The 15,203-nt window shown below is 45.4% G+C and overlaps 1 protein-coding gene and 1 non-coding gene across 7 annotated transcripts in view; both read left to right on the forward strand.

Moving 5' to 3' along the window:
• The first annotated feature begins 1,881 nt into the window (after positions 1-1,881).
• Positions 1,882-15,203, forward strand: part of VPS26C (VPS26 endosomal protein sorting factor C) — a 107,701-nt gene continuing 94,379 nt past the window's right edge. For 2 of the 6 annotated variants that reach the window (XM_030577912.1, XM_030577903.1), the window contains exons 1-2: positions 1,885-2,077; positions 14,290-14,433. In XM_030577912.1, the coding sequence (XP_030433772.1) occupies positions 2,021-2,077; positions 14,290-14,433 (201 nt within the window). In that variant the 5' untranslated portion in view covers positions 1,885-2,020. Of the gene's footprint in view, positions 2,078-3,763; positions 3,858-14,289; positions 14,434-15,203 lie in introns of all 6 variants that reach the window. The other 4 variants (XM_030577930.1, XM_030577884.1, XM_030577921.1 and 1 more) reach the window with 4 other exon arrangements.
• Positions 13,896-14,062, forward strand: LOC115644647. Its single transcript, XR_003998576.1, has one exon. It is a non-coding gene; the product is annotated as a U1 spliceosomal RNA (small nuclear RNA).

The following is a 15,203-nucleotide window of genomic DNA, read 5'->3' on the forward strand; positions in this document are numbered from 1 at the left end:
TAAATTATTTTTTCTGAATTAGAAAGAAATGGTTGAGAAATTAGTGTGCACCTTCTCTATATTAAATTTAAAATGTTAACACAACAGACACAAGTTGAAAAATGTAGTTTAATTTCTTCCACACAACTCAAGCACATTACACATACACATTTTAAGGCACAAAACCTATCACCATTTAAAATGCAATTGGACCAGGTTGCAGCTGGTCTGTGAATCCTCATGAGATTTGTGCTTGTAATATTTCAACTAAATGTTGAACTAATGTTTTGCATTTCACATGGGAGGAAGAACAACAGTTAAGGTCCAGAATTGAAGGAGACCTGCGTTCTACTTTGTTACAGGTACAGATTTCTTGTGAGATTTTGGTAAGGCATTTAAGGGCACATCCTGATCACACTGAAATCAAAGGGATTTTACACTTAGCCTTTGGCTACACTAGCAGTTTCATCAGCAAAACTTTTGTTGGTCAGGTGGTGGTTGTTTTTTTTCTCCACACACCACTGACCAACATGAGTTTCACCAACAAAAGCACTGATGTGGACAGCACTATGTCAGTGGGAGAGCAACTCCCACTGACATAGCTACCGCCGCCCGTTGGGGGGTGGTTAATTATGCCGGTGGGACAGCTCTCTCTGACCATCACAAAGCAACTACACAGGAAACCTTACAGAGGCACACCGGCAGCACTACAGCTGTGCCACTGTAAGGTCTATAGTATAGATGGCGCCTCTGGGTTTGATTCTGCAAGTTGCTGAGCACCTCCTCAGCTGGTGATTACCTTCTACTCCCAGAGAAGTGATGGAGGTTTCTCAGCACCGCACAGATAGCACTCAAAACTTGCAGGACCAGGTATTTAATCACTTTGCCTCTGTTTATTTGTAAGAAAACAGGGATAACATCCCATACTTCACAGAGTATTGTGAAGTTAAATTCATTAAAGATGTAAATAGTTTTGTGATAGCACATTTTGCCTAACTGCAATGTACAATATTTTATACTTTTAAATAGAAAGCTTTAGAGTTACATAAAAATACATTCATGTTAAGGATTTGTGCCTCTAATTCCCTCCCCCCACCCGCATCCACCAGACTCAAGAGCCCAGATTTATACTTCTAACACAGCCCTGAAAGGCGAGTTAATGCATGAGACAGTCAAGTGAAGGCAAAAGAGAAAATGGTCAAAATATTGGAGCAGAATTTAGCAGACATGGAAGGGGCCTGCTGTCTCCCCGCCCAAGATGTCAGATTGAGCTTCTCTTCTAGGGCACAGGAAAGCTAACGTGAGGAAAATGCATGCCCTGCAGTTAAGCCGCAGGCACTGATTGTGCACTAGGCACTACAGCCTGGGCACAAGGCACCTGTGAGCACCCGCCTGCTCGGCCGCGCTCCCCCACCGGCCCGAGGCAACTCCGCGGAGCCCAGCGGGTGTGTAGGCTCAGGGAGGAGCAGGCGGGCGGGCCCCCCTTTCAGGGACAGCCTGAACGAAGCCGCGGCCTCAGGCCGGAATAACACAGCGTCCCCTGGTTTCTTCCCTCCCCCGGGGGCAGGGTTGGTTCTCCTGCGCCGCCGCCGCCCCCCGCCCCGGCTTCGCAGCGCCTCAGCCGCAGGCCCCTGGCCCGGCCCCAGCGCAGCCAGGACAAGCTGACATCACCCCAGCATGCAGCGCAGCCCCGCAAAGCACTACAGCTCCCGGCATGCAGCGTTTCGAGCCGCGCTGCATGCTGGTAACTGTAGTCCGCCGGCTGGTAGGCGCGCGTTCGACTCCGCCCCTGCTATGACGTAGAGGATAGACGGAGAGAGTCCGGCCGCCGCTAATTCCACCGTTGGTATGACTACCAGAGAACTGGCAGAGCCATGTTGTATAACGATGTGATTAGAGGTCTACAAATGGCGTCGGGGGGAGGGGGGGCGGTGCTGGTGACCCGGATGTAAATGGTTCATCACAGGGCGGGAGGACACAAGACAGGCGACCCCGCTCGCGGCACGTAGCCGTGCACGTCATCGGGCTGGGACGCGGGGCGATGGGGACCGCTCTGGACATCAAGATCAAACGGGCCAACAAGGTCTATCTCTGCGGGGTGAGTGCGGGGCGGCTCCTGGGGGGGGCTGCGGAGGCGGGGCCCGTTGTCAGTCTCGGTAACGGACGCCCAAGGAGGCAGGTGACCTGGCCCGGGGGGTCGCGGCCGGGGCTCAGGGGTCTCCAGCCTCTGCTAGAGCCCGGGGCCGGAATCAGGGCTCCTCACCTGGCCCAGCTGGGTCGGGGCCACCAGGGTCCCCCGGGCTGGATTGAAGCCTGCGCTGAGCCCGGGCAGCCTGAGGGGCCGAGTTCCCGGGTCTGGGGTGCCTCGGCCGGCGCCGCCTGCCTGTGCCTCCCCGGTACAGTTGTGACGAGGGGTATGGCTACGCTTACAGGTGTGCAGCGCTGGGAGTTACAGCTGTGTTCGTACAGCTGTGTAGGGAAAGCGCTGCAGTGTGGCCACATTTGCAGCATTTGCAGTGCTGTTGGGAGTGGTGCATTGTGGGCAGCTATCCCAGTTCAAGTGGCTGGAACATGCTTTTCAAAACGGGGGTGGGGTGGAGTGTGACAGGGAGCGTGGGGGAGATAGAGAGAGTGGATTTTTGGAGCTGACACTGTTCTCAGCTCCCTGCCTTGTAAGTTCTAAGGATTGGAAGATACACAGCACCTACCTTGAATCATTTTAAAAGTTTGGACCCCTTCCCCCACCCCTCTCTTATTCACTAAATGCAAATTATGCACTTCTAAATAGCCTTCAGACCACATAAGCAGCTGCTCAACACAGTCTCGCCCCTCCTCCTCTGCCATGTGACTTCTCTCTTCAAGCAAACAGCTGTGAACCTTCCAAAGCAATTCCCCTACCTGCCTCCACTGGCTCGCTGGAGCAAACAGCAGCTGTGTTTGTTTTTTTTAGATAAGCAGCCTGGGGGAGCTCAGAGTTCAGCCATTCTTCTGGTTTGTTGTGAGCAGGCATTGGGATACCTCCTAATACCCTGGAGGCCAATAACAGCGCTTTTGGTGGCCACACTTGACGAGCAACGCTGCATCACCAGCGCTGCAATCATTACACCCCAAGCAGACCAGGTGTACAGCCAGCGCTGCAGCCAGGGAGTTGCAGTGCTGGATGTGCCTTGCAGGTGTGGACAGTTACTAAGTTGCAGCGCTGTAAACCCACCACCAAGGCTGCAACGTTCCAGTGTAGCCAAGCCCTCACACTGTATCCCCGTGGCTGCTCCGTGCGTCCTACGAGCTGTCGGGCAAGTTAGGGATTACTGAGCACCTGCCTTCTGGTGGGATTTTTCCTCAAGGGACAGGGAATGGTTTGGTCTCTGTTGATTTCTTAAATAACAAACTTCCATCCTTTTAGCCTACCCCCATGTTTATCTGTGGCAAAATGAGTAGGTGGCTATGTGGAAACCCTGCATTATACTGATCGTTGCAGAAAGATACCACAATTGAAACCTTGCAATTTACATGGCACTTTGTGCCACTCAGACCCTAGATTTATATATTCAGTTGACCCCCTCCCAGAGTCCCCTCAGACTCACTGACCTACTGTCAATCAATCAGTGTTTATTTTGACAATAAATTATATTTATTTTTATGCAATCCCCAAACTTAAATTTTTGTATATACCAAGGACTTTTGAATTGGAAGACAAGTAACAGCTTTGTTGAAGGTTTTCACAGAGCATGGAAATTAGATTTGGCTTTTGTTATTGGGGTAGTGTATCTCCTTTTTTGTGCAGGAACTCTGGTGACTAATTTGAGATGAGGATTCTCCACTCCAGCAACTATTGACCACACTTGCCTTAGTCTCTGCAGCTACATTCAACAAAAACAGTTAAGCATGCTTACTTGATGTTTCATTGCTGATCACTTTTACCTGAAGCAGTCAGTACTTGCATTTAAATCAAAACCAGAATTAAGAGAGACCAGTCCAGTGGAGGAGACATTTCTCACCTTTCAGAATGATTGTTGCAGGCTGTCTGCAGACCCACAAATAAGTCGCTCTTGAAAACATGAACTAAGTGTAAAGTAGATTATTTTCCATAGCCATGAAGTCTAGAATTATACCTGTTCAAACAGAAGCTTAGGGTATGTCTACACTAGGAAATTAGGTCGAATTTATAGAGGTTGTTTTTTTAGAAATTGTTTTTATACAGTTGATTGTGTGTGTCCCCACACAAAATGCTCTAAGTGCATTAAGTCCTCGGACTGTGTCCGCAGTACCAAGGCTAGTGTCGACATCAGGAGTGTTGCACTGTGGATAGTTATCCCACAGTTCCTGCAGTCTGTTTCACCCATTGGAATTCTGGGTTGAGATCCCAATGCCTGATGGGGCAAAAACAGTGGCAAAAACTGGGTACATGTCGTCAGGCCCCCCTTCCCTTCCTCCATGAAAGCAATGGCGGACAATCGTTTCGTGCCTTTTTTCTTGGGTTACCTGTGCAGGCGCCATACCATGGCAAGCATGGAGCCCGCTCAGCTCACTGTCACCATACATCTCCTGGGTGCTGGCAGACATGGGATTGCATTGCTACACAGCATCAGCCCATTGCCTTGTGGCAGCAGATGTTGCATTACTATTGGTAGCCATCATCATCATACTCCTGGGTGCGTTTTTAGCCGACCTCAGTGAGGTCGGTCAGGGGCACCTGGGCAGACATGGGTATGACTCAGCCAGGTCATTCCCATCTTCTGCCGAGCACCCAGGAGATGACGATGGCTAGCAGTTGTACTGCACCGCCTGCTGCCAACCTAAGATGTAAAAGATAGATGGAGTGGATCAAAACAAGAAATGGACCTGATTTGTTTTGTATTCATTTGCTCGCCCCTCCCTCTGTGAAATCAACGGCCTGCTAAACCCAGGGTTTTGAGTTCAATCCTTGAGGGGGCCATTCTGTGTGACAGTTTTTTGTTTCTCCTTATGCAAAGCCACCCCCTTTGTTGATTTTAATTCCCTGTAAGCCATGTTGTCAGTTGCCCCTCTTTCCATCAGAGCAATGGCAGAGAATAGTCTCGCGCCTTTTTTTCAGCGCAGATGCCATAACAGTGGGAACGTGGAGCCTGCTCAGATCACTGCAACAATTATGAGCATTGTAAACACCTCACGCATTATCCTGCAGTATATGCAGAACCAGAACCTGCCAAAGCGAAACCAGGCGAGGAGCCGACAGCAGCGTGATGACGAGCAATGAGGACGTAGACATGGACGTAGACTTCTCACAAAGTATGGGCCCCGGCAGTGTGCACATCATGGTGTTAATGGGGCAGGTTCATGCCGTGGAATGCCGATTCTGGGCCTGGGAAACAAGCTCAGACTGGTGGGACTGCATAGTGTTACAGGTCTGGCATGATTCCTAGTGTCTAGGAAACTTTTACATGTGTAAAGGCACTTTCATGGAACTTTGTGACTTGCTTTCCCCTGCCCTGAAACGCCAGAATACCAAGATGAGAACAACCCTCAGAGTTGAGAAGCGAGTGGCGATAGCCTTGTGGAAGCTTGCAACGCCGGAAAACTACTGGTCAGTTGGGCATCAGTTTGGAGTGGGCAAATCTACTGTGGGGGCTGCTGTGATCCAAGTAGCCAACACAATCAAAGAGCTGCTGATATCAACGGTAGTGACTCTGGGAAATGTGCAGGCCATAGTGGATGGCTTTGCTGCAATGGGATTCCCTAATTGTGGTGGGGCGATAGATGGAACCCATATCCCTATCTTGGCACCAGAGCACCAAGCCAGCGAGTGCATAAACCGCAAGGGGTACTTTTCAATAGTGCTGCAAGCCCTAGTGGATCACAGGGGACACTTCACCAACATAAACGTGGGATGGCCAGAAAAGGTACACGACGCTCACATCTTCAGGAATTCTGATCTGTTTCAAAAGCTGCAGGAAGGGACTTTCTTCCCAGACCATAAAATAACTGTTGGGGATGTTGAAATGCCTATAGTTATCCTTGGGGACCCAGCCTACCCCTTAAAGCCATGGTTCATGAAAACGTACACAGGCAGCCTGGACAGTAATCAGGAGCAGTTCAACTATAGGCTGAGCAAGTGCAGGATGGTGGTAGAATGTGCATTTGGACTTTTAAAAGCACACTGGCACGATTTACTGACTTGGATAGACCTCAGCGAAACCAGTATTCCCATTGTCATTACTGCTTGCTGTTCACTCCACAATATCTGTGAGAGTAAGGGGGAGACATTTATGGCGGGGTGGGAGGTTGAGGCAAATTGCCTGGCTGCTGATTACACACAGCCAGACACCAGGGTGGTTAGAGTACAGGAGGGCGCAGTGTGCATCAGAGAACCTTTGAAAACCAGCTTCATGACTGGCCAGGCTACGGTGTGAAAGTTCTGTTTTTCTTCTTGATGACTCCCACCCCCCTTGGTTCACTCTACTTCCCTGTAAGCTAGCCATCCTCCCCTCCCCCCTTCGATCACTGCTTGCAGAGGCAATAAAGTCATTGTTGCTTCACATTCATGCATTCTTTATTAATTCATCACACAAATAGAGGGATAACTGCCCAGGTAGTCTGGGAGGGGTGGGGGAGGAGGGAAGGACAAGGCCACACTGCACTTTAAAACTTAAAATCTTTAAAACTTATTGAATGCCAGCCTTCTGTTGCTTGGGCAATCATCTGGGATGGAGTGGCTGGGTGGTTGGAGGCCCCCCCACCGTGTTCTTGGGTGTCTGGGTGAGGAGGCAATGGAACTTGAGGATGGGGGCTGTTGGTTACACAGGGGCTGTAGCGGCGGTCTGTGCTCCTACTGCCTTTCCTGCAGCTCAACCATACTCTGGAGCATATGAGTTTGATGCTCCAGCAGGCTGAGCATTGACTCCTGCCTTCTGTCAGCAAGCTGACACCACCTATTCTCTTCAGCCTGCCACCTGTCCTCACATTCATATTGTGCTTTCCTGCAGTCTGACATTGTCTGCCTCCACGAATTCTGCTGTGCTCTGTCAGTCTGGGAGGACAGCATGAGCTCAGAGAACATTTCATCCCGAGTGCGTTTTTTTCACCTTCTAATCTTCGCTAGCCTCTGGGAAGGAGAAACATATGCAGCTGGTGGAGGAAAAAAAAGGGAGAGTGGTAGTTAAAAAGATGCATTTTATAGAACAATGGGTACACTCTTTCACGGTAAACCTTGCTGTTAACATTGCATAGCACATGTGCTTTCATTACAAGGTCACATTTTGATGACTTCACCCCTCCCCCCACTGCGTGGCTAACTGTGGGGAACATTTCTGTTCAGCCACAGGCAAACAGCCTAGCAGGAACGGGCACCTCTGAATGTCCACTTAATAAAACCACCCTATTTCAATCAGGTGACCATGAATGATATCACTCTCCTGAGGATAACACAGAGAGATGAAGAACACAAGTTGTTTTAATGCCAGCAAACACCGGGACCATACGCTGCAGTGCTTTGTTCTGCAATGATTCCCGACTATGTGCTGCTGGCCTGGCATGGTAATGTGTCCTACTATGGAGGATGGAATAAGGCTGCCCTCTCCAGAAGCCTTTTGCAAAGGCTTTGTGAATACATCCAGGAGAGCTTTATGGAGATGTCCTTGTAGGATTCCCGCTTCATCCCCAGACACGTTAACAGACTTTTCCAATAGCTGTACTGGTCGCAAATGCCAGGGCAAATTAATCATTAAACATGCTTGCTTTTAAACCATGTGTAATATTTACAATGCTGCACTCACCAGAGGTCCCTTCTCTGCCTGGCGGGTCTAGGAGGCATCCTTGGGTGGATTCGGGAGTTACTGGCTCCAGGTCCAGGGTGAGAAACAGATCCTGGCTGTTGAGGAAACCGGTTTCTCCGCTTCCTTGGTGTGAGCTATCTTCAACCTCCTCCTTATTTTCCTCATCCCCAAAACCCGCTTTCATGTTGCGTCCTACTCCATTGACGGAGTCAAAGCACAGGGTTGGGGTAATGGTGGCTGCACCCCCTAGAATGGCATGCAGCTCATCATAGAAGCAGCATGTTTGGGGCAGTGACCCGGAGTGGCCGTTAGCCTCTCTGGTTTTTTGGTGGGCTTGCCTGAGCTCCTTAATTTTCACGTGGCACTACCGTGAGTCCCTGTTTATAGCCTCTGTCCTTCATGCTCTTGGAGACTTTTTTTCAAATGTTTTGGGATTTCGTTTACTGGAATGGAGTTCAACTAGCATGGATTCATCTCCCCATGCAGTGATCAGAGCCTGTACCTCCCGTTTGGTCCATACTGGAGCTCTTTTGCGATTCTGGGACTCCATGGTCACCTGTGCTGATCAGCTTGCAACGCTGGCCAAACAGGCAATGAAATTCAAAAGTTCACGGGCCTTTTCCTGTCTACCTGGCCAGTGCATCTGAGTTGAGAGTGCTGTCCAGAGAGGGCACAATGGAGCACTGTGGGATAGCTCCGGGAGGCCAATACCATCAAATTGCATCCACACTGCCCCAAATTCGACCCGGCAAGGCTGATTTCAGCACTTATCCCCTTGTTAGAGGTGAGTAAAGAAATCAATTTAAAGAGCCCTTTAAGTTGAAAAACAGGCCTTCGTCATGTCGACAGGTCCAGGGTTAAACTGAGGTAACGCTGCTAAATTCGACTTAAAATCGTAGTGTAGACCAGGCCTCAGATTCTATAGCACAATGTTGTGGCTCTTTACATAGCCTCATAATCCCATTAATACATAACTTTTTTCTAGACATTAATAACTTAGCTATTGTAATATATAACTAGTGTATTTCACTTTAGTGGATATTTCTAATCTTGTGACAAGTATCTTTAAATAATTGTGAATAAGAAGTTACAACATAGTTGGCCTTTGTGATGATTTTATTAGACTTTAGTCCAGGGAATGCTCTTAAAGCTAAGTTATAAATCCCCTGAACAATGTGATGTGTAATGGAAGTGTAATAAGCCTTTAGGTATAGGGTGCAAACAACAACACTGTAATAATAATTATTTTCTTTTTCTCATCCACTGATGGCTCCAGTCATGCTTTTTCTCTCTCATTAAATGGGTTTTATTCACTAACTCAAAGCTGTAATGCTTATGTCCATCCTTATTCAGCTGCTCTACTTGGCTAACAAATTCCATTTCAGAGTGAACTGTTTGTTCAAAGTAGGGAGATTCCCTGTAGCTTATAAAGAACAAATCAAGTGTGTGTGTGTGTGTGTGTGTTTGTTTTAAATTAAGACTCTGTCTGTGTTGTTGAATGTTGCCATTTTAGAGATTGTTAAATACATTTCCTTTAAAGTTACCTTTAGTATACTGACTAGACAAGAGAGCTGAATCATCTGAGAACACAGTGTTGAAAGAACTATTTAGTTTGCTGAGTGCTGTACTAGAAATACTGTCTTAATCTTTGATCAGGAATCACTAAGAATAGTCAATAAGTTAAAAATAAATCTGTTTTTAATTAATCATGAGAGTTACTTGCATGGTGTAGGTTTTCTGTTCTTTTTTTAGAAAGTCACTTGCCACCACACATTACACTGACATCGGCTAGTGGTAATAATGTCTTTTATTTATAGCACCTTTCTTCCCAAAGAATCCCAGAACATGCTTTCACAAACAGTACTTGTATAGGAATCCCATCACCTACAAATGCCCATGTTGCACCCAAGTGGTGCTGTCTATTTATGTAACTGCAAGTGGCAATATTACAAAATAGTTAAGGTGGGGAAAACAAATTACCAAATCCAATTGAAACTACATTTGGATTTTAGGCAGATATATTAATGTCTTAATTAACCATTACAGCTCGCTGCATATTTTTGTCACTAATATAATTACATCTCTCCCCTGATATAATGCTGTCCTCGGGAGCCAAAAAATCTTACCGTGTTTTAGGTGAAACAGCACTATATCGAACTTGCTTTGATCCACCAGAGTGTGCAGCCCAGCCCCCCCGGAGCATTACTTTACTGCGTTATATCAGAATTCGTGTTATATTGGGTCACGTTATATCGGGGTAGATGTGTATATATAAAAACTATGTTAAAATAACAAGGTTGCACCGTCAAGTACTTGAGAGTTAGGAAATGGCAGTATGAAGGTCCTTGGACTTCCTGAACTGTGTACCTTTTATGCATACCTATTATGATAGGCTTGCTCAGTATTGCATAGGAATTCTGTGGCAGAGCCACCAGTAGAACCCCATTATTTTGCCTTGCATTCCAGTGTTTTAAATGCAAGGGAACATCTTTTCTCTTCTTTGCACTCTCTGCCTCAATCAGAGTCCATCCTGTGCACTGAAAGAGGTAATGAGCGAAGTTTATATTGGAATAGGGTCATGCTGGAGGTGGAAAGGATTGGTAGAAGAATAGAATGCTTTGACGGTTTTGGGCTGTAGAGAAGTCCATAGGCATCTGGATAAGGATGCCTTAAGTTAGAACAGCTCCAGAGATTTATACTAGGGGAATTACTGGATTTCAGAGCAATCTAGAATACGAGAAGCAAAAGGTAGCCTAAAGCTACCTCTCCCATCACCACCTTCCTCTGGCTCTGACTTCAGTGCTGTGCCATCTGAGGTGCAGGACAAAATCTGGCCTTCGGGGTCTGTTCCCAACTCTGCCAAAAGCAACTTTGTCCTATCTCAGGATATGACTTCGCTGCAGTAAAAGACCTGTGGCATGGCTGTGACTGGCCTGAGACAGTTGATTTGGGTTTGTGGAGTTCGGGCTGAAGGGCTATACATTTGTAGTGTAGACATTTGGTCTCTGAGACCCCCCCCATGAGGAGGAGGGTCTCGGAGCTCAGGATGCAACCCAAACCCAAATGTCTACAATGCAGGTTTGTAGACCCACAGCCCAAGCCCTGTGAACCCAAGTCAAACAAACAAACAGAAGACGTAGTTTTTAAAAACTATCTTAACTTTGCCAAATCTGGGTTGGTTTTTCATGGGGACAGGAAAAAGGTAGTTCCAACCTGAGCAGCGCCCTGGTAAATACCAAGTTCCTGTGCAAAACTCTGAAAGCACTAGAGCTCCTAAAGGAAACTGTTGGAAAATATATATATTTTTTTAACATTGGAAAAACTTCTTTTTTTTCCCTAACCTCTTTATCAGACAAACTTGAACCGTTTTTGCTGAAAATAGCTGAAAAATGTCATCCTGAAGCAGAGAACTGGCATGGAGATTCTCATCCTAAATGGTTAAAATTATAAGTAATTGAAAATAGGGGATTATAGATGAAAGTGTCAGGTAATCTTAACTGTGACTTTGCCTGTGTTACACTAAGGCATTGGGGATTATAGCATCTAAGTGTGAAAACTTTGGGTTTTTTTTTAACACTAATATGTACTATATATAATGGTTTTCCTTTAGGCTGTTCAGAAATAACATCTTACTGATCTTTTTGATTTGCTGTTTTATTTTGCTAGAGTGAGCTCTTCATTCTGAAGTTGGTTCCAGTGAACCAGTGTTGCTTGACATCATACTTTCTTTTTGGAAAACCTAAAGTTCATTACTTAAATTTCCTTTTCTTGTATATTACTCTTGTTTCTGGAATCTTTTCATTGTCTTTTTGGCAACACTGAGCATAACCATAAAAGATACCTTTCATGTTGAATTGAAAGGAAGTTACAGGTGCTTAGCACTGCCCTGGCTTTGGTCCAATGTTGTGACATTCAATTTCTGCTCTCTCATACCTTAAAATTCATCTCAAACAAAGGGAACTCTTAAAATGATTGCAACAATTCCTGCACTGAGTATGTGGTCCTTTTTCATTAGCAACTACCCTGTATCAACTATGCAGTTCAAAAAGGAGGTCACAGCCTCATTATTTATTTATATTACTTTAACACCTAGAATCTCCCTTTTGATGATCATCGTGCTAGGCAAGTAACAAAAGAGTCCTTTGCCTCAGAAAGCTTACAGTGTAGGTATCAGATAGGCAGATGAAACCAGGGAGTTGAAATATTGAAAATATTGGTTCTGTTCTGGTTTGGGTTCATAGGTATTTCCTAAGTGTCCAGTTTGGTTCTGTTTCAGACACAAACTTAGAACGATGATTCAGTAACTTTAGCCATCGTTTGAACCTGCTCAGATACGTTTCTGGAGATTAATGTCACACATGCTTAATCTTGCATTGTAACTCCAAACAAAAAATATACCGATAAGTATTTCTTTATTTAACAAATACTTTTTCTGTACAAAGTTATTTGCATGCACCAGAACTCTGTCCGTCATATTTTACTGCTGAGATGACAAAAGTGCCCTTTCAGTGCTGACTTGCATAGCAGGAACAAGCACTCAGCAAGAAGTGTGTGTGGACAGAGGAGAGGGAAGTTTTCCGCAGTGATAAAACCCCCAAAGTGCGAGTGTTGGAGAGGAAAAAAATGAAAAGTTCTCCAAGTCTGAATCTAACAATAGTAGCTCCAATAATGGGGTGTGTTTGGGGAAGTAAGAGTATGGCTAGGGATTTGTATGCTAATAAAATTGTCTGCCTGTTGTCCCAAGGTGTTGGGCTGGAATAACAAGCTTTTTAGGGAGATGGAATAAGAAATCACTTTGCTAGTTTATGGGGAAAGCTCCTGGCAGGGAAAATACCGAGAAAGGGGGATGGACTAAGGAACAGGCAAGTAGCTCTGGCTTCCTTAGTCAATAAAGGCCCTATAGACAAAATGAACAATCCAAGGAGTGAGAGGCAGAAAGAATTTTCACTCAGTCTTGTAGTGAAAAATTGTCCCAGAAAAACATGGACCTCTGAGAGCAGATTGTGAACTTCCCTGAGACTAGGGTGGGACCTTTTGGGGGAGCCCTTGAGCAACCTAGTAATGACAGTTGCTGGATGAGATGAAATATCTGATGTAGTGTTATGATGACTGGGTAGAGCCACAGCACTAGCGTGCAATGGAGATCCCATCCAAATGCAAACAGCTGCAGACTAAACCCACCAGCAGCAGCACACAGCTGTTTCTGAGTGAGGCACACTGATATCTGAGTCAAACTATTCTACTCTGTTAGATCAGTTTTTCTTCACTGCCCAATTATGCCAGCACTTCCTACTGTAGCTGCATTTCTTAATTCCGGCAGGTCCTCTTCTGGCTTCCCGTGCTTCAGCTTCTTGTGTTGCGATTCCTGAATTGCTACTGCAATTCCTTTCTCTAAACCTTTATTACATCAGACTCCCTGACCCAATTTCTGTTTAGTACTGACACTTCACCACTGATAAGGGAAAAGTACTGATGCCCTGGCAGCTACCAGCTGACCATTATGTAACTCTGTTTCTTAACTGGTGTGAAGTACAATCATACAACTGAAACTCACATGCTCATCATTTTCCACTTTGATTACTGTAACCCACCCTTCATCAGGCTCCCAGGACCCACATCAGCCCCCTGGAGTCGATACAAAATACATCTGCTAAAACTTTGCCCACCATTCTGAGCAGATCAACGCTCTCCTGTCTTTGCATCTTTGATCCCTCCACTGACTTCACCATATTAAGTTCAGACTTCTTGTGATTGTCTTCAATATCCCGCCTAGCTTTGTCATTTTCAATTTAGCCATCCCCTTTTGTTTTTTACACGTTGCTACTCCCCCTTCTTCACTTCACCTCCACTCGAAACACCAGCTGTGAAGTCCTGTTTTTCCACTTCTTTTGCAACAATAATTTCCCCCGCTACTGTGTATTATTACCTTCCTTGAACAGGTCTGCAGAGGAATCCCCTGTCCTCATTTAAATTCCTTCTGAAGGACCACTTCTTCAACACCCACAGGAAGCTAGCTGACTAAGCCATCTGTTTACACATGTCATTTATTTATAAGTAAATTGCTCATTTATGTGGAGGAAAGATATTGAAGACTAGGAGGGAGGGACATACAGATACTGTAACACAATTTGTGAGTAAGGGGAAGAAGAGAGGTTTGAATTCTGGAAGCGGATTGGGTGGGAGTGGAGTTGAAAAGCAAACATGCAAGTTAAGAGACTTCTACCTGCCATCCATTGCACCGCGGGTGTGCTGACCCCTGCAATTTCCCCAGATGCGGGAAACTCGACTGCATAATTTGTGGTACTGAGGGACTGTGTTCGCGCTCTCCCCTGGGAAAAAAAAATAATCACCTTGATCACTTAACTTGTACTTTGTATCCCTTTCCCCTGCCTCCTCTCTTCATCAATATGTCTTTTCAGACTATGTTTTGTGAGGCAGGGACTGTCTTCCTTTTGCGTTTGGAAATCACCTAACATTGGGTGTCACTGCAGTCTGAATTCTAGCTAGAGAAGAAACTGATAAAATCAATATGTTTTGCTTGTCACTTTTTCCTTGTTAGGAAGTTCTTTCTGGAGTGGTGGTCATAACGAGTAAGGATGCAGTCCAACACCAGGGTGTCTCCTTAACGATGGAAGGATCAGTAAATCTGCAGCTCAGTGCCAAAAGTGTTGGTGTGTTTGAAGCTTTCTATAACTCTGTTAAGGTAAGAAATATGTAGATTAGTTTCTTGGGTACAAAAAGTTGTCTGTCTTAAACCAAATCTCTCCTTAGTAATTCTACTTCAATGTATGCAGGTGGTTTAATATTTTCCCAATCACTGCCATTGTCTAGCATTACACTGTGAGCTTCAGATGCAGAAAAATGTGTTCAGACGTAACCACAGAGTTAAAGAAATGTCAAAATATTTACTGCTGTAATGTGCTGTGCTATTTGAATGTAGCTGTAACGGTGTAAGAAGCACAGTCCTGCAAGGAGAAGATGAGTAAAACAGTTCTAGAACTGAATTCTTATAAAGTGAATGTGAAGGCTCCAAGCAAAGCTGCAATGAGAAGCCCGTTTTTAGTTCTATAACATCTCTCTTCCATATGTGAGCCCTAAACAGCTTGATAGTTTATTTTTGAGAGAAGGGCAGAAATACTGACTCTGAGGAGAAAGAAAGCTTCCATCAGTCTATGCTGCTTCATGTGTCAGCAGAGATGAGCCAAAACCCCAAGTTTGAATAATCCCAAACTTAGGGGATATCCATGTTTTCCCCCAACAAAGCATTTTCAAGCAACCAAAATAAGAATTTTAATTCAATTTCAGCTTAGAAGTGTAAGTTCAAATGTAAGTTCCTTGATTTAGACAAATGACCTTCAAACAGTAATTTGGGGGCCATCATCTTATCATTGGCATTGGGTTTTGTAGCAATTTAAAACAAAAATGGTTTGAAAAGAAAAATGAAAAATCACATTGGGGAAAGTAAGATATTTA

This window comes from Gopherus evgoodei, chromosome 1, assembly GCF_007399415.2.
Source record: "Gopherus evgoodei ecotype Sinaloan lineage chromosome 1, rGopEvg1_v1.p, whole genome shotgun sequence".
Classification (NCBI taxonomy): domain Eukaryota; kingdom Metazoa; phylum Chordata; order Testudines; family Testudinidae; genus Gopherus; species Gopherus evgoodei.